Consider the following 20,562-nt stretch of genomic DNA (forward strand, 5'->3'; position numbering starts at 1 on the left):
GCTTATACTTTTCAAATTGTTATTTTTTAAAAATTCAGTTTAAAATATTGAAAGATGTACTGTGACACAGGTATCATGCTTACTTCGTTCAAAATTAAAATAGCAATCATCCTTTCTAGTCAAAACTTTAAAAAAAATTTTACTATTTTGAATTATCTCAACTAAGATAACAAAGGGGAAATACTATTTTCAACACAAGGCTTAGAACAATAGAGTAGATGCTGGTTCTGAAATAGTAATTTTGAGTACTTTAAGAATTACTTAGCCATGGTAGATCAAAACCAAAGAAAGATAAAGCAATCAAATGTACTACGAAAGTCACCTATTTCTTTTTATAACTATTTTGCACAAAAGGGTTCCTGTATAGGTAGGAAGAAAAAAAAATCTTTGATCAAACTCTATTAATATGACATACTTAATATGTTCTTTTTCTCTCTTTTAGGACAGTGGTGATTATCCTCTTACCATGCCTGGACCTCAGTGGAAAAAATTTCGCTCAAACTTTTGTGAATTTATTGGAGTCCTGATTCGACAGTGTCAGTATAGCATAATTTATGATGAGTATATGATGGACACAGTAATCTCCCTTTTGACGGGTTTGTCAGACTCCCAGGTCAGAGCTTTTAGGCATACAAGTACCCTTGCTGGTAAGTAACCAACATTTTATTTCCTTTCATTTACTTTTGTTGAATATGTTTTATTCTGATTAAAAACTTAATGAGAATAAGATTTAATTAAAAATTTAATTAGAATAAAACATTCATTTGAATAGTTTTTTCTTAAAATGTATGCCTATTTTGATAATTAGCATTTGGTAACCTTAGGAATGAAAATAGAAATTTTCTGGCCAGTGTCAACAAATGTTTATCTGAATGTTTAGTAATTATGTGCATCTTTATTTATAACCAGAGAAATTTTAAGAGACCATTAGGCCAAATTCTTTGGAAAACCCAAGTAATAATAGTTGAACTTCCAAATTTATTCTGTTTTCTCTTTGCATAATTACATTGTTTTATTGCTCATTATTATTAAAGATAAGTAGGTCAATACTTGTTTATATATTTGAAACAATTTCATCTAATAGGGTAACAGACATTCTTCCTATTCCTAGTGCTGTAATAACTTAAACATATTCAAATATTAACATCTTAAGATCAGTTCTTAAGGTTGGCTGTAGATAATTTGAAGAACTAACAGATTAGTTTTCACTTTTGCTTTCTTTTAGAATTATCATGACAACTTGTCAGCCAACTGTATTCTTTGTTTTTCTTGATTTTCAATAACGAGGTAATTTTCTTACTTGAGCAGTTGTTCTGTTTCTCCTTCACTGCTTTAACTGTGACTATCTAAAATGACTATTTTTTTTTTAAATTCATGTTAGTGGAATGTGTGCATATTGGGTGTTCATAACTGTGTGTTTAATCCCAAATTACATCCTTTTTAGTAGCAGTAACTTTGCCTGTATTTATCTTACTTACTATCATAATAAACCAGATTTAGACTCATTAATTACATTTTATTCTTCATTTAAATTTTAAATTCTCATTTATCTAATTTATTTAAAGCACTGTTTCTCAAACTTTAGTACACACCCGAATCACCTGTAGAGCTTGTTGTGACAGATTGCTGGGCAAGAAGTTCCTAGACAGTGTTGATACTGGTGATTTGGGAACTACTCATTGCAAATGTCTGCTTTAAAATTTTATCATTTTCTGGCTTCATCTGTTGCCCAAAGCCAATGTGATAATAACTGGAGTCATGTATATATATTTTTTGTTCCTTTTTTCCCAATTATCTTTTTTTCCCTTACTCAGTTAATTCATAGTATCTTTTATTGTTAGTTACAGTTCTAACAAATAAACATGAAACACAGTTTGTTTTTTCTGAGAGTATTCTTTTCTCATTAGGAAGAGAGGTAGATATTTTATCCAATTTTATGTTTTTTCAAAAGACAAAAATATAATTGTTGAAAAATATCTATGAAGAACGTATATCAGATACAGTTTATTCTATATTTTGATAGTGACTTCTCCTTATTAGGAAGAAAAAGATTTTGTACCCAGTTGATCTTTTTTAAAAAGTTACTGTAAAAATGCTGTTCATTATTCAAACAGTTACATAATATTATACATTTTTTTTTTCTAATTTTATGACCTTTAGTAGTATTCTCTGCGGTCTTTGTTTTTTTTTTTTTCTTTTCTTTATGTTTTCTATTCCTTTTCATCTTTCTTACTTCTTTCTGTGTACAGTAATGCCCATTTACCTGGTTGTCAAATGCATAGGAAATTCAGCAATTTTGATGGAAAAAAAAAAAAAAAACCTTAAAAAATAAAGTAGAAACTGCTTGTAAATAACTAATATTGCTGTCATAAAAATTAATGAATTCGCTTTGATACAGAAGTTATTATCTGGGTTTCCCAAGGCCAAGAGAGGAGAAGCAACAAGTTAATTGAGGGCTGATAGTATTGTGAAATGACTATTTAAAACAAGAAGACACAAAATTTAGTTTACAGATCTTAAGATACAGTACCATCTTTGGCTTCTCTGCAGGGGCAAGCTACCATTCTTTAATCTAGAAACTTGTATGCATTCTGTTTAAAAGATTAAGTGTATGCCATATGCTCTAGGAACATAAGAGGAGTGCTATATTATAGAAATATGCAGAATATTTTAACTCTTAAAACATTGTTTTAATTTTGTGAATAATGCACTTTAATTGATTTACATGTCCTTCATTGCCATGTAAATGCAGTATTACTGTATTTTACTGCCTTTAGGATAATCCATTTCAGCTCTTTTTCGTTGCTCATTTTTAGTAACTTTCATTGTATTGTTTTCTCTGTATTTATCCCTTTGGTTATCCCCATCTGCTAATCTTTACATATGTTTAAATATAGTTTCATTATGGCTTTCTTCCTATTCCTTTTGAATTGACTGTCTCCTGCCTCCCCCCATTGCTTTTCTGTGTCTTTCCACAATCTACCTATATTCATCATAACTTTTAAAACTACTTCATGAATGTGATTTTGTTTTCACCTATGTTCTTTTTACATTAATATCATCATGTAGCCTATTTAAATTTGAAATTATTTTTGAAAATCAGATATCAAAAAAACATGTTTATGCAGAATTTTCAAAGGATAAAACTTACTTTTCAGTCATTCTCTCAATTTGCTTCAAAGTATTACTGTAATTTCCATGTGTCTACACTAATTAATGGTCATATCTTCCAAGGCTCACTTGTATAAAATGTGAGACATAGCAGTCACCTACCCATTAACAAAGCACAAAGGGCTTGCTGAGAACTTAATTCCAGGTTGACCAACAATTATCCATCTTTTCAAGGACATTTTGTTCTCATCTTTGCCCTTTTCTTATTTTTAATGCTATATGTACAAGGAATAGATTAAAAGATAATCATTTTTATTCACTTTACAGGACAAGTCATGGGGACTAGATAAAATGGGCAGGAACATTTAATCCTCTGCTTCAAAGACTATGTGCATGGACAGTTACAAGGCAGTTATGGCCAGATATGATTATCGGCTTTGGAATAAAATGCTCCTTGACATTGCTTATATCTTAGCTGAGAAGAGAGACAATCAGGTTAGTTATTTTGTAGGGTACAGATGTGATGAGTTCCAGAGCTTCATAAGTCATCAGAGTGGTCTTATCAGTAGTATTTTAAATCTGTTTTCCAAATAATCCCATTTTCTTGTTATGAATTAAATAATGTGTCCCTATTGTCAGTGTTTATGCATTGCATTTAATTGTATACTTTTACTACATTTTTATTAAAAGTTTTTGTCATTCTGTAGTTCTTTATGTCTGTTTATTCCACAGTCATAAGTATATTCTTATTTTTCCATTGAAGGTAAACTCTCTTTTTAGAATACTTTTTACCATTAAAATGAGAGAGACTGTTAACAAGTAAATTTTATATTTTCTTTATTCTTTTAGTTGGAATTTTAAAACTTACTGTCCTAGTTGTTTGACCCATTATAATAAAGAAGCTTCTCATTATAATTTTCATTAACTATTGATATTCAGAACTAAGTGCCCTTATTTTTATGAGAAATAGCTGTCTCAGTTGGACATAGCAGTACATTTTATGGATTTAATTTACGTAAGAAATATTGTCGTAATTATTTTGGTGAATTTATAATCTGAGACTGGGAACATATTTTTTTTTTTTTTTCAAATTTGATGACATTTTTATTTTATGAGGAAAATTTTTTTTAAGGTCAAAAATAAGATTTTCTTTGTTTCACTTTCTTGTTTCATGTTATGAAGATTTTCCTCTCAAAGAATTGTTTTTCAGGATTATATTTATTTTTACGCATTTGCTTTTAAATTGTATATCAATACTTTACAACTTGTTGACTTCAGATTTTTGTTAGAGGATAACATTCAGGATGAGTAATGTTGGTTAATGTTTTAATTTTTTATTATATTCTCACCTACTTACTTTTCTATGATGTTAAAAATATATTAATGCTGACTACCTCTGACTTCCAAAGAGAAAATGCTAATTTGAACAAAGGGGAGTTAAAACACAAAATTTGTATTAATAATGACATGATGATTGAATCTGTTCACTTTTTTCCCTCCTAAAATTAATTTGGGAAAAAAATTAGAAAAGTGGTTGAGATCATCATGAGGTCAGTCTTCATCATGGTTATTAAGTAGTCACTCTCTTAATGTTATTAAGAAGTCACTCTCTAAATGTTTAAGGGATAAACATTTCTTAATGCCTTATGGTTGATATTATACTGACATGATTTATTATTGATTAACATTTCTTATAGAGTTAGCATCTCTGAGGAAAGAAATGACATATGATTGCTTTAATTTATAATCATAGGCTGAAAATAATTTTGGCTAAGAAAATTGAAGTCTTTTTATTTGGCCTTCAGTTGCTAAAACCATTTAATAGTATGGTTGATAGAAGAGATTCTGAAGTGACTGTTTGAATTCATAGCCATCTTTGCCTTTTACTGGTTGGATAACCTTGGACAAGTCCTTAACATAGCTGTCTCACTCTCTTTATTCGCAAAGTGGGAAAGAAAAGAGATCAGGAGTGCTTGGGACAATGTTTGGCATTTAGTAAGCTGCTACTATTATTCTGTAATGACAGAAAGGGATAATAGTATTTGCCAATATTTTCCCTTCGTTCATGGTTTTACTCAGAATTTATTGATTTGCTTATTCTATTTTAATAAAAAGTAATAAGACATGGCAGATGGGGAAGTCAGAAATAAGTAGATAAACTATCAAGAGCTGCTATTAAGAAAATGAACAGCATGCATTTTCTTTTCCTTTCTTTTTTTAATGTATGTTTATTTTTCATTTCTTACTTCAACTTCTACCTCCCAGAATTAAGTGGTCCTCCCACCTCAGCCTTCTGAGTAGCTGGGACCACAGACAGATGCTACCACACCCAGCTAATTTTTTTTGTAGTTTTTGTAGAGTTGGGGTGTCACCATGTTGCCCATGGTCTTGAGCTCAAGCAATCTGCACACCACAGCCTCCCAAAGTGCTGGGATTATAGGCATGAGCCATCACACCCGGCCTGCATTTTCATTTTATTTACCTTTTTGCTCTCAGGACCCATATTCTATTTATTAAATCCAATAATTATTTATAACTTTTAACCACACGGATTATTTCTGGTTTCTACAGTTAAGATGTGAAAATTTTAGGGCAATCTGGCATTATCAAAGAATAGACCATGTGGTATAAATAATTGATCCTTTTGTATTTACATTTAACTTTTTTATATTTATTTTTCAAAATTTTTCTAGAGTCTTACCTTTTCATTGTTTCGTCCTTTTACTTTGTCTTATTTTACTTTTTCACCATTATGTTTTTCACCCCTCCCCTAGATATAAAACCTTTATTCAGTTTTCTGTGGTTTGTATATAATAGACTTCTGATGTTCTTGTTGAATTAATGCCCAATAGTCGGCCAAATCTACAAATACCACTATATCATGTAGTTTTACCCATAAAACAAAATACAACTTTAAAATGTAATTACTTTTTTGACTCTGTATATTTAGGTCTAGAATAACTTTTGAAACTTTCTAACTAAAGAATTGTCATTTTTCTTAGATTATTCTCTTTTACATTCTGTCACTGGTTCTGAAAATTAACTTTCTTTTGGCAGCCAGTTTTTGTAGAGAAACAGTGATTTTTAAAATTTCTTTATAAGCGTCACATATCTTGAGTTTATTAACTTGGTGACTTTGGACAAATTAAGTAACCTCTGTGTCTTTCTTTATCTGTATAGCATAGATGCTGATAGTCTTATAGTAGTATGTTGGCTGACTTAAATGAAATAATTCTTTTGTTTATCTTTTGTTTTCTGAGTCATATAAATGAAATAATTTATGTTAAATATTTAACATACACAAGTCACTCAGTGATTGTCTGATGTTGTGATGTTTTTGTTTGTTTGTTTGTTTATTTGTTTTTTTGAGATGGAATCTCACTCTGTTGCCCAGGCTGGCGTACAGTGGTGCAATCTTGGCTCACTGCTGCTTCCCCCTCCCCGGTTAAAGCAATTCTCCTGCCTTAGCATCCCGAGTAGCTGGGACTACAGGCATGCGCCACCATACCCGGCTAATTTTTGTATGTTTAGGAGAGATGGGGTTTCACCATGTTAGCCAGGCTGGTCCCAAACTCCGGAACGCAGGCCATCCCCTTGCCTTGGCCTCCCAAAGTGCTGGAATTACAGGCGTCAGCAACTGCACCCTGCCAAATGTTGTCATTTTGATATGGAAAACAGCAAAGCTTATTTGATTTGGTTGTAAAGAGGGCAGAGAACTTGAAAATTTTTAAACATATTTTTGTTTCATATTGTACACTAGAATATTTTCAGTATATGTAAAATTATATATTGTACTTACAGAGAATTCAGAAAAAGAAAAGTACAAAAATAAAAAATTTCTATCATGGTACCATCTTATGACTGTGCCATACCATAACTTGTTGGTATTTTAAGTTTCTTTGTCATGTGTACTTGTGAAGTTTTTTGGTTTTATTTTTAAACAAGTGTTCTAATCAGTTTTGTGACATACTTATTTTTGTGCTTTTCATTTTTTAAAATCATACCTCATTTTCTAAAATTTAGATGTCCTTTAATTCTGGTTTTCTGCTGTTGGAGTTTTTTGTCTTTCTTTTTTAGATCCCCATCATCTTTTCTTTCTTAATTTATTCTCTCCTTTTTGTGTAGCACATTTTCTGATAGTTTCTTTAGAAAAAGGGCATTCGGGAAATACGTTATTTGAGACTTTATATGCCTGAAAACTATGTTGTAGCTTCTTGTTTAATAGTTTGACCCAATTTTAATTTCATCATTGAAAACTATTTCCTTAAGAATTTGTTTCTAGTTTCCAACGTTGCTGTTGAGAAGTCCAATGCTAATTTTAGACTTCTGATTCTGATCCTGTTTCTTGTCTTTGAATGCTCGAGATTTTTGTTTGTTTGTTTGTTACTGGTATCTTGAAATTTCATGTTGATATACTGTTAACATACGTTTATTTTGTGTTTCTTAGTCCTCTCTGTTTCTTGTATTACCTCATGTTTATTAAACTTAATTTTGACTATCTTTTACGTTTCTAAGAATTCCTTCTTATTTTCCAAGTCTTTTTTTCTTTTTTGTTTTTCGAATCGGAGTCTTGCTCTGTCGCCCAGGCTGGAGTGCAGTGGCCCAAGCTCGGCTCACTGCAGCCTACACCTCCTGGGCTCAAGGTTTCTCCCACCTCAGTCTCCTTAGTAGCTGGAATTACAGGCATGCGCCACCACACCAAGCTAATTTTTGTATTTTTAGTAGAGACAGGGTTTCACCATGTTGGCCAGGCTGGTCTCAAACTCCTGACCTCAGGTGATCTGCCCACCTCAGCTTCCCACAGTGTTGGGATTACAGGTGTGAACCACCACACCCAGCCCAAGCCTCTCTTTTTTAAACATTCTGTTTCATAGTTACCTTTTCTTTGATTATATTAATTATTTCTCTGAGGTTTACTTCTGCTCTAAACCCTAACCTTTTTTCTTCTTCTCTGCTTTTTAAACTTTCATATTGGACATTTTCCTCAAATATTTGTTTTTTGGCTCTGTAGTCATTGTTGAGAGTGAGAAACTAAAAAGTTCATTGGTAGAAAGGGGTGTATGTGTGCCTCTGGCATGGTGGGACATTGACTCTGGCTTCCAGATTGGTGAGCATCACTATAGAGCTGTCTGATGGTCAGCTAGTATTTTCATTATAGACCCTCAAATGTTGCTAGTGATAATTATCTTCCCTAGAGAAGCTCAGCCTCTTTGCAGAAGGATCTTCCAGTCTACTTAAGCTTGGCTGCTGTCTGCTCTTGGAGTTGAACAGAATAAAAAAACCCTGAGGGCACTCACACACACCAAACATAATCACACACGTATGTCTGATGACTCTGCATTTTTGGTTTATTTTTTTGAGAAGATAAATGTCCAGACTTCCAAAATGAATGTGTTGTAAAGGAATTGCTTGACTGTCTACGCTCTACGGGAGTAGAGACTTGGGGATTTAATTGCCTATTATACAAACTTGGAGATAATACTCCTATTTCAGACCATAACATATTTCATCTTCTGTGGAACCTACTACTACTAATAACTGATGGTTTCTGTATTCTACAGAGCAAAAACAGGTTTTTATTTTTGAGACAGGTTCTTGCTCTGTCACCCAGGCTGGAGTGCAGTGGTGTGATTATGACTCACTGTAGCCTCAGTCTCCTGGGCTAATTGATCCTCCTGCCTTAGCCTCCTGAAGCTGGGACTACAGACACGTTCCACCACACCTGGCTAATTTTCTTTCTTTTTTTCCTTTTTTTTGTGTGAAGAAGAGATCTTACTGTGTTGCCTAGTCTGGTCACACACTCCTGGGCTCAAGCCTTCTTCCCATCTTGGCCTCCCAAAGTGCTAGGATGATAGTGCCCTCCTGCCATGCTCAGTGCTTGTTTTTCTTAGAGATATGGTTGTCATGCAAATTGTTCTATCCTTCCTTTGATTTTTAATGCCCTCTGCTTATACTCCTACTGTCCATATCTATATATTCTTATATTGTGGTTAGGGATTGCATATATTTTCTGAGTTTGTTGAAGATTAAATTTTTTTTTAAACTTTTATTTGAAGTTCACGGATACATGTGCACGTTTGTTAAATAGGTAAGCACATGTCACAGGGACTTGTTGCACAGATTATTTTGTTGCACAGGTATTAAGCCTAGTACTCAGTAGTTCTATTTCCTGACTCTCACCTTCCTCTAAACCTCCATCCTCTGTTAGGCCCCATTGTCCATTGTTTCTGTCTGTGTGTTCATGTGTTCACATCATTTAGCTCCCACTTATAAGTGAGACTATGAGGTATTTGGTTTTCTCTTCCTGCATTAGTTTGCTAAGGATAATGGCCTCCATCTTCATGTCCCTGCAGAAGACATGATCTTATTCTTTTTTATGGCTCCAGAGCATTCCTTGGTGTATATGTACCGTATTTTCTTTAACCAGTCTACCTTTGATGGGCATTTAGGTTGATTCCATGTCTTTGCTATTGTGAATAGTGCTGCTGTGAACACAGGCATGCATATGTCTTTATGATAGAATGATTTATATTCCTTTGGGTATTTCATTAGTCTGTTTTCATACTGCTATAAAGAACTGCCTGAAATTGGGTAGTTCATAAAGACAAGAGATTTAATTGATTCACAGTTCTGCATTGGTAGGGAGGCCTCAGGAAACTTACAGTCATGGCAGAAGGCGAAGGAGAAGCAGGCACCTTCTTCACAGGGCAGCAGGATGGAAATGAGTGCAAGCAGGGAAAATGCCAGGGCCATATAAAAACCATCAGATCTCCGGCTGGGTGCAGTGGCTCATACCTGTAATCCTAGCACTTTGGGAGGCTGAGGTGGGTGGATCACCTGAGGTCGGGAGTTCGAGACCAGCCTGACCAACATGGAGAAACTCTGTCTCTACTAAAAATACAAAATTAGCTGGGCATGGTGGTGCGTGCCTGTAACTCCAGCTACTCAGGAAGCTGAGGCAGGAGAATCGCTTGAACTTGGGAGATGGAGGTTGCGATGAGCCGACTTCATGCCATTGCACTCCAGCCTGGGCAACAAGAGCAAAACTGTCAAAAAAAAAAAACCAAATCCGATCTCAGGCCAGGTGCAGTGGCTCACGCCTGTAATTCCAGCACTTTGGGAGGCCAAGGCAGGTGGGTTACTTTAGGTCAGGTGTTTAAGACCAGCCTGGCCCACATGGTGAAACCTTGTCTCTACTAAAAATACAAAATTAGCCAGGGGTGGTGATGCCTGCCTATAATCCCAGTTACCAGGCTGAAGCAGGAGAGTCACTTGAACTTGGGAGGCGGACGTTGCAGTGGGCCGAGATCGCACCACTGCTCTCCAGCCTGGGTGACAGAGCAAGACTTCATCTCAAAAAAAAAAAAATACATACAAAAGCCTAGCTGGCTGGGCGTGGTGGCTAACCCCTGTAATCCAAGCACTTTGGAGGCCAAGGCGGGCGGATCACCTGAGGTCAGGAGTTCAAGAACAGCCTGACCAATATGGTGAAACTCTGTTTGTTTGTTTTTTTAAATAAAAACCTAGCTGGGCGTGGTGACATGCATCTGTAATCCCAGTTACTTGGGTGGGTGAGGCAGGAGACTTTAACCTAGAGGGCAGAGATTGCAGTAAGCTGAGATTGTGCCACTGTACTCACAGCCTTGACGACACAGTGACACTCCAAATCTCACAAAAAAAAAAAAACCACCATCAGATCTGGTGAGAACACTATCAGCCAGGTGCAGTGGCTCATCATGCCTATAATCCTAACACTTTGAGACTCCAAGGAGGGCAGATCATTCAAGACCAGGCTATCCAACGTGGCAAAACTCCCATCTCTACTAAAAACACAAAAATCAGTTGGGCTGGTCGAGGGCTCCTGTAATTTTAGCTACTAGGGAGCCTGAGGCACGAGACTCACTTGAACTGGGGAGGCAGGGGTTTCCGTGACCTGAAATCGCACCACTGCACTCCTGCCTGGGCGACGGAACGAGACTTCATCTCAAAAAAAAGAAAAAGAGCATGTGGGAAACTATCTTCATGATCCCAATTACCTCCACCTGGCCCCACCAAAAATGTTGTAGAAATAAAGTACTACAATCATCTCTCTTAAAAATCTCGTTTGTTCCACTATATTGGACATATTTACAGGGTGTCTAATAATAGTTTTCAGAGGTGTAATAGCTGTCACTAAATACAAATGTAGTTTTTTACTTTTCAGTTTTATGTTTAATGAGAAGAAATACGAATTGTTGATTATTAATTAAAAGGGCCAATGTCCTCAGTCTTCGTTTTAGGCCCATTTCTTGATGAACCTTCCTTTTGTTCCAATGTTTTTTTCTGAGTTTCCACTCTAGTGTTTTTTTTAATTGTGATTTTAAATACTTTGACACCACATTTTTAATGTTCTTCACACCCTTCATGTCCTCACTGCCTTTATTTTTCCCACTTAGATTTTATCATTCTTTATTATAATCACATCCTGCATCATGCTGTCAACTTTCTTGCTTCTGTGTTCCTCTTTCATATTCCCTAGGAAAACCGTATATAACCATCTGTCCCATACCTGCACCAGAGCCGAAAGTGGCTAGACAAAAATACATAACTTTAAGGGATCGGCTCTCCTTTTTTTTTTTTTTTTCAAGTGGTCCTTTAATGTTGCCTAGCAATCCCCTTTGAGTATTATACTCCAAAGTTATTTCCACATTCTAACAAAATTATTTTATACTTTCTCCTCAAAGCTACATTTCCTATGCACTTTTCACATTTAGCTGATTATCTTGCCTGTTTAATTAGAATGGTCAAAAGAGAATCCTTTAGGGATTAAACCTACCTGTCTATCTGCAGTTATACTCATATCCTCTATCCTTTTTCTTATTAATAGTGGCCTGTAAGGCCAGTCCTTGTTCTTGTGCAGTAATCTGATCTCAAACCTTCTCAAGAACTTTGTCTCTCGAATTGTTCTCACTCTCATTACTTCAAAATTTCTCCCTTTTTTTAGGTAACTCTTATTATCTTGCTAACATACTCTTAACCGCTCCCATCTTTAAGGAACCTTTTTTGTCAGTCTGGGTTCCTCAGGGAAGTGGAACTAAGAGATAGACATCTGTCTCTCTCTCTCTCTCTCTCTCTCTCTCTCTCTCTCTCTCTCTCTCCCTGTCTCTATCTCTCTCACTCTCTCTCTCACACACACACACACTCACACACACTTGTTTCACTGATGTGGCTCAGCACAACTGTGGGGGATGGCAAATTGGAAATTTGTAGGGTAGTCCAGCAAGCTGGAAATCAGACAAGAGTCATGTAGTCTTGAGTTTGAGATCTATGGAGCAGGCTAGAAGCTCAGGATATTTGTTTGTTTTAGAGACAGGGTCTCATTCTGTCACCCAGGCTGAAATCCAGTGGCTCAGTCATAGCTTACTGCATCCTTGAAAACCTGGGTTCATATAATCCTCACCCCTTGGCCTCCTAAGTAGCTGGGATGGCAGGTACACATCTCCATGTGCAGCTAATTTTATTTTTTGTAGAGATGTGGTCTTGCTATGTTGCTGGTCTTGAACTCCTGACCTCAAGTAATCCTCCCACCTCTGCCTCCCAAAGTGCTGGGATTACAGACGTGAGCCATCATGCCCAGACTAATAATTCATTCTGCATTCTTGAAGGCAAACGTTTCCTCTCTGGAAAACCTGTTTTTTCTCTCAAGCTTTCAACTGATTGCATGAGGCCCACTCACATTATTGAAGGTAATCTCCTTTACTTAAGTAGATTATAGATGTTAACCATGAAAAATATCTACAAAATACCTTCAAAGTGACACCTGCATTGATGTTTGATTAAGTAATTGACCACGATAGTCTAGCCATGCCTGGACACATAAGACTAACCATCACACTGTACCTTGTTCCCTCACGTCTCACTAACTCCAGTCTTACTTCTCTCCTTCTCTTTACAGCAAGAGAATTGAATTCTGAATTCAATAAATCAGAATTACTTATATTCACTCTCTCCACATAGTCTTCTCCTGTTAGGCGTCTGTCTCTAACACTTCACTACCTCTCCTGTTGAGGTCAGCAGTTACCTTCTTACTGCCCAAATCAGTGAGCAGCTCCAGTTGTCATCTTTTTTTCTTTGGAAAGACACAGCTACCTTCTTCTTGGAACACTGTCTTCACTTGCTTTCTGGAATACCACATTGTCCTGCTGGTTTTAGAAAGCTAAACTGCAAATATTGAATTATCTTGAGACTCAATCTTCAGATAGTTTTTCTTTTCTATATTCGGTCCTTACTGAATAAAGTGAAAACCAATTTCATAGTTACATTATTTTTATTTAAAAAATAGTGATGATTTGATTTGTGGTAGCTTTGAAAGTCTCTAAAAAAAACAGTGATGGCCGGGTGCGGTGGCTCAAGCCTGTAATCCCAGCACTTTGGGAGGCCGAGGTGGGTGGATCACGAGGTCAAGAGATCGAGACCATCCTGGTCAACATGGTGAAACCCCGTCTCTACTAAAAATACAAAAATTAGCTGGGCATGGTGGCATGTGCCTGTAATCCCAGCTACTCAGGAGGCTGAGGCAGGAGAATTGCCTGAACCCAGGAGGCGGAGGTTGTGGTGAGCCGAGATCGCGCCATTGCACTCCAGCCTGGGTAACAAGAGCGAAACTCCATCTCAAAAAAAAAAAAAAAAAAAAAAAACAGTGATGATGAGAATAATATAGTCACATTATATAAAATTCAAAATAGGCCAAGTACTATGGCTTATCCCTATAATCCCAATATTTTGGGAGACTGAGGTGGGAAGATCACTTGAGGCCAAGAGTTCAAGACCAGCCTGAACAATATAGTTGGACCCCCATCTTTACAAAATTTTTTAAAGAAAGTTAGCTGGGCATGGTGGTAGCTGTTGTCCCAGCTACTGAGGAGGCTGGGGTGAGAGGATCACTTGAGCCTGGGGTGTCGAGGCTACAGGGAGCTGTGGTTCCACCACTGTGCTCTATCCTGGGTGACAGAGCAAGACCTTGTCTCCAAAAAAAAAAAAGAAACATTAAAAAAAAAATTATATAGTGAGATGGTACTCTTTCATTCCTGTCCCCTAGTCTCAAATTAGCTTCCTTGAAGACAACCAAAGTTACCAGTTTCTTAAGTTTTTCTAAACGTGTTATATGCAAATAAAAGCAAATACACATTTAATGAGAGGCAATATGGTGTGGTGTTGAAGAGCTTGGACTATGGAACAAGACTGCCTGTACTCAAATTCTATCTCTTCCAGTTACTATGTAACCATCAAGTCTTTTAGCTGATTTGTGCCTCCGTTTTCTCTTAATGTAAAAAGGGACTAACAGTGATAGTACTTCTTCATAGATTTGTGAGTTGTAAATGAATAAATATGTTTATATGGCTTAGAAGAGTGACTGGCACATAAAAATCATGTATTATTTTTCTCAAATGATAACATATACATACTGTAAGGCTATCTTGTCTGTTTTTTTCATCAACAAGTATCTTGGTGATCTTTTGTTTACAACACACAAGTAATGCCACTTTTTTCCAATTTCCATCTGGTTTTATGGCTCTAAATACCAGGATCTTTGATAAATGCCTTCCAAATGTGTATCTGCTAGACATTTCCGCTTAGATAACTAATAAACAAAAATCTGTCAAAGTTTCTCTGCTCTTTCTGTTTATCTCATTTCCTTCATTGTAATCTCAAATTCTTTTAGTTGTATTTTCAAAATACACTTCATATCTAATAATTTCTCTCTACCTGTGCTGCCAACTTAATCTAAACCAGCATCAGTTTACTGAGTTGCCAAAGGCAAAAAGCTTACTTGTTTTTGCAAACTTTGAGCAAAATATTTTCATCTTGGAAACCATCGTTCTCAGCAAACTGACACAGGAACAGAAAACCAGACACCACATGTTGTCACTCATAAGTGGGTGATGAACAATGAGGGCGCACGGACACAGGGAGCGGAATATCAACACACCAGGACTTGTTAGGGGATGGGCGTCTAGGAAGGGATAATATGAGGGTGAGGGCTAGGGGAGAGAGAGCATTAGGAGACATAACCTAATATAGGTGACAGGGTGATGGATGCAGCAAACCACTATGGCACGTGCATACCTATGTAACAAACCTGCACGTTCTGCACGTGTGCCCTGGAACTTAAAGTATAATTGTGTGTGTGTGTGTGTGTTCAGTTCTCCCTCACTGTTCCTATTTAGTCTCCCTTTTTCCAGTTTTATTCTCCTGTACTCTGGTCACACATCAGCTTAAAATCTAATCCAGACTTTCACATCACTCCACATTCTCTAGGAGATCTTAACCCACTTAGATTTAATTCAGGAGCCCTAAAGTTAACTGGATCCTAATAACACACTCTTATAATCTGGCTTCTTCCTTCCTTTTAAGTATCATCATCTTCCTCTGACTACCTCTGTGCTCCAACCAGACTAAATACCATACTCTGTAGTGAGTGCCCTCCTCCTAACAGTTTACCTCATAACTGTCCCTGGAAAGCTGTTCTTCTGTGGAATCACGTGCCCATTCCTTCACTTCATGCTCAAATGTCAGGGCCTCAGAGAGACCATCTAAATAGCACCATCTAAATGACCGTCTAAAATAGCACCCCTTTCACTCTCTAACATTTTTACCATACTTTATTTTTCTTATAGCACTAATCATTAACTCGTGGTTTTTTCATTTGCATAAAACCTGTTCATGTATTGTCTTCTTTTTCTCACCAGAATGTAAAAATCACAAGAGCAGCTACCTTGTTTTGTACACTTGCATATCTCTAATAACTAGAACAATGCTCAGTATATGTTGGATTGATAAGATGAACGGACCAGGACTTTAAGTGCTTCTCTAGCTATGGTGAACAACCAGTTTTTAATTACTAATCTGTCACAATGTAGTACTTTTGTAAAATGCAGTGAAAATAGTGTATATGTATTAGTGTCATGTTATTAAAATCAACAGGCATTAAATTGTCAGATTGCTATACAAATTTCTAAATTCTTACAATTTTTTACTTGCAATGAACTTCTAATAAACTTTTTGTGGTCAGTACCTATTTGCAGACCACACTCTGAATACTGCTGTACTAGAACGTATTTACCATTTTACAGTCGGCAGTTAATGTGAAAACTAGAAGGAAGTATTCTCTTTGCTAGACAAGAAGAAGCCACTTAAAAGCTGATGTCACATTATGATGGCTGAATTCCTGCAGGATTATTAACTTCTAAAAGAATTTCATTAGTAACGCCAGGAAAATTTAATAAGTACCAATTCTATGCAGAGATAAGTCTTTTTTAGTGGACCCAATTAAAACATCATAATCCTCATTTTATGTCTGTCTCATTTGATTTGTGGTTTGTTTTTAATAGCTGTTTATGTGTTACTCAATGAAGTCTCAGTTTTACAAGTTTAGAAATAGTTTATCTCAGTAAACACTGCTGTATTATATCTGATAATGTTTCTGAAGATATAGTGATCATTTTACATGTCTTGTCTGTTTTAGTATGTGACTCCTTTACTGTTTATATATCTGGGATGGAAGTAGAGTTATTAGGTAATGACATTTGGAGTTTGTTATCTGGGTTCTCAAGAAGATATATAGCTGAAAGTAAAAACTTAAGTTTTTTAAAAACTGTGCCTCAGTTTCCACTGGTGAATTGCAACCAGGATTGGTCTTAATTTTAATGCTTTTCAGCTCCTGGATCTTCAAGTCATTTTGCATTAGAGATCTAGAGGTAGATACTGAATTAAACTCCTTTGGGTGTTATTTCCTGTGCTTAGAACAAACACTGATGAACTAGCATCATCTCTAACTTCAGTAGTTTTAAGGCTCCAGATTTCTCTTGTCTTTGAGCTGTTCTCTGTCCTTATACAGTGTAATTTCACTTTTAAACTTTTATAGTGTACACTACTAATGGCAACACACAGTACTCAGAATCACTATCTTGTATTTTGAAACAGGAATATTAATCAGTTTACTGATTGAGACACTATTTCAGGAAAAGAGACATTTTTATTTAAGCATTTCTAATGCAAAATTCTGAGAAATCCATTTCTGGTCACTAAAATTTGTTTTTCAGGATTTTTGTATTATAATTTTTACATCTAATGGTCACTAACTTAATAAACACATTTGTTTTTCAGGTTTTTTATCTTATATTGGTTTAAGGACAGCAGCAATTATGTAATAGAACTGATCAAAATGTAGATAAGAGTTTCAGAATAACAAATTGGGTGTATGTGCAGATAGAAAGATAGGTGAAGCATACATACATGTATGTATCTAGCACACATGTATGTTTACATATGTAATTAAGAAAAAATGAAATTCATGCTTATTTTTAATTATATGGATATGTTTGCAGATAAGTGAATCAGTTCTTCTAAAGCACTGAACAGTTTTATTTATAACCGAATGTTCATTTTTGCACATGAATAACCTAAAAGGAACAAAATGGGGAAATTATTTACCAGCACAAGCTGTCTTGTTTCTTTACCAGTATTTCCTATATTCTCATTATCTCAATAATGAAAACAGGTATGAATATACAGAAGTTTGAGGTTTGCATCATACCTGTTTGTCAGAGGATGTGGAACAGAAATTTGAAAGTTATTAATAAGATTTACAAATACCAGTGAACATTTAAAAGTATATGATCAGTGTGCCTAGGGTGGATAGGTCAGTTGGAAATTCACAAAGTACCTTTTTAATGGACTTTAATGAGTTTGGTAGGATCAGTATGTTTTTCAGGGTTTGGAGGTTGTACAACTCACTGAGGTGAGGAACAAATGGGAGAGGACCATATGTGGGGGTAAAGGTCACAAATTGATTGTAAACCTCTAAGGCACCTTTGACACATCTAAGTAAAGGTATTAAGGACGCATTTATATATACTCATATTTAATGATCAGAAGAGAGGTTTAGGCTTGATTAGTGTGCCCTCACTAATGTGTGTGTTTTTAGGAGTGGGGGAGAGGAGTTATTGAAGATGATTCTACTGAAATTCTTTCTTCTGGTAGTTAGAATGAGGCTGTGTTTAAATGGGCAGTGCTAACAAGCCAGACTAAGGTAGAGAAAATTATGTTGCAGATGAGTTTATTTCTATAAATTAGTTATCTTTTATTTAAACTTAAATTATTCCTGGATTATAAAGCAGAAATTCGCTAGTTTCATTTTTTTCATCCATTGGCTTTATACATTTGTAAGCTTATGTGGATGAAGTTTTGATTCATGGGTATTTTAATATTCCTTCATTTCATAGCCATGAAGCTCATGACTGCTCTGGTGAATGTTGCCTTAAATCTCAGTATTCATCAGGATAATACCCAGAGACAGTATGAAGCCGAGAGAAATAAAATGATTGGGAAGAGAGCCAATGAAAGATTAGAGTTACTACTTCAGAAACGCAAAGAGGTAAGTTTTACGGCAACTGATGATCTTATGTTCTGCAAATGCGTGACATATATATATCTCATTAGTAATTTTAAAATTATCTGTAAAAAGGTTTATGTGTATTTTAATTAGAATATTTGATGTCAAGGTTTCTAAATGAAACCAGAGCGTTCATTGGTGATCATGTAAGTGCTGTTTGATGGCAGAAAGGAATCATAGAACATCTCTATTTTTGAAAGATGTTGGTCTGGGAGTTAGGCAACTCAGAATGTTTATAAGGCTGTATGCTCAGAAAGTATGAGAAATACTAAAATCAGAACTGAGAGCCAGCAAAGCCACATTTCCAGGAAAGAGCCAAAGGCTACATACTAGCTGATGTTTAAGGCATTTCTGTGAATAAGATTAGTCCCAGTTTTACAGAGACTCCTGTTACTAAGATTCGTTTCAGTTTTACCATGACATTTTCATATATGTGTTAAAAATGATTTTATACTGGGGTGTGTGTTTGTGTGTGTGTGTGTGTGTGTGCGTGCGTGCGTGTGTGTATGTATTTCTTTCTTTTTTGAGATGGAATTTGGCTCTTGTTGCCCAGGCTGGAGTACAGTGGCGTGATCTTGGCTCATTGCAACCTCCGCCTCCTGGGTTTAGGCGTTAGTTTTTCCTGAGCCTGCTGAGTAGCTGGAATTATAGGCATGCACCACCAAACCCAGCTAATTTTGTATTTTTAGTAGAGATGGGGTTTCTCGTCAGGCTGGTTTCGAACTCCCAGCCTCAGGTGATCCACCCACGTTGGCCTCCCAAAGTGCTGGGATTATAGGCTTGCACCACTGCACCCAGCCTCTACTGGATTTTTAATGGGAAACATTTTTATTCATTTAATACTACATAAAATCTTAGATCTGCACTATTTGTCTACCTTATAACTTGAAAAAAGAATATCACATTGCTGCAAGGGAATTACATATGACTAATAATGAGTTTATAACAGACAAGAAAAAGCAACAATGTTATGATTAAATAATTACCCATACTGTATTAGTTTGTTAGGGCTGCTATGACAAAGTACCACAAGCTGAATGACTTAAAAAAAATACCTGAGGCCGGGTGCAGTGGCTCAAGCCTGTAATCCCAGCACTTTCGGAGGCCGAGGCGGGTGGATCACGAGGTCAAGAGATCGAGACCATGCTGGCCAACATGATGAAACCCCGTCTCTACTAAAAATACAAAAAAGTAGCTGGGCATGGTGGCACATGCTTGTAATCTGAGCTACTCAGGAGGCTGAGGCAGGAGAATTGCCTGAACCCAGGAGGCGGAGGTTGCGGTGAGCCGAGATCACGCCATTGCACTCCAGCCTGGGTAACAAGAGCGAAACTCCGTCTCAAAAAAAAAAAAAAAAACGTTATTATCTCACAGGTTTTCAGGCTTGAATTCCAGGATCAAGATATTGGCAGGGCCATCTTCCCTTGGAAGATTCCATGCTTCTTCCTAGTGTCTGTTATTTGCTTGACTGGTGGCAGCATAATTCCAGTCTTTGTATGACAATCTTCCTGTATGTCTGTCTGTCTGCAAATTTATTCTTTTCTTAAGGACAGTTGTTGTATTGGATTAGGGTACTACCCTACTCCAGTATGGCCCCATTTTAATGAATTAAATCTGCCACAGTGCTCTTTCCTAATTTCACATTCTGAAGTACTAGGGGTTCAACATACAAATTTTTAAGGAACACAGTTTAACCCTTCACACATACCATACTTGAAGTATTATACAAGTAAATACTAGAGCTGTGCTTTTGTAAGTACTATTGATTGAAATGTGTGCCTCGTATAAATTAATTAGTTTTATATGATAAATGCAATAAAAGTAATTTTTTTCTTTTCTTTTTTTGTTTTTTACAAAGACGGGGTTTCACCATGTTGGCCAGGGTGTTCTTGAACTCCTGACCTCAGGTGATCCGCCCGCCTTGGCCTCCCAAAGTGCTGAGATTACAGGTGTGAGAATAAAAGTAATTTTTAATACTTGGATGAAGTTGCAGTAATTTGAAAGATTTGCTTCAAAAG

At 36.1% G+C, this 20,562-nt stretch overlaps 1 protein-coding gene across 5 annotated transcripts in view; it reads left to right on the plus strand.

Moving 5' to 3' along the window:
- The window catches only part of STAG1 (STAG1 cohesin complex component), a 417,614-nt gene that overhangs the window by 231,083 nt on the left and 165,969 nt on the right, over positions 1-20,562 (plus strand). For 4 of the 5 annotated variants that reach the window (XM_074405880.1, XM_074405879.1, XM_003930952.4 and 1 more), the window contains 2 exons: positions 443-647; positions 18,375-18,526. In XM_074405880.1, the coding sequence (XP_074261981.1) occupies positions 443-647; positions 18,375-18,526 (357 nt within the window). Of the gene's footprint in view, positions 1-442; positions 648-3,470; positions 3,607-18,374; positions 18,527-20,562 lie in introns of those variants that run through there. The other variant, XM_074405882.1, reaches the window with a different exon arrangement.

Source organism: Saimiri boliviensis, chromosome 9, assembly GCF_048565385.1.
Source record: "Saimiri boliviensis isolate mSaiBol1 chromosome 9, mSaiBol1.pri, whole genome shotgun sequence".
Lineage (NCBI taxonomy): Eukaryota > Metazoa > Chordata > Mammalia > Primates > Cebidae > Saimiri > Saimiri boliviensis.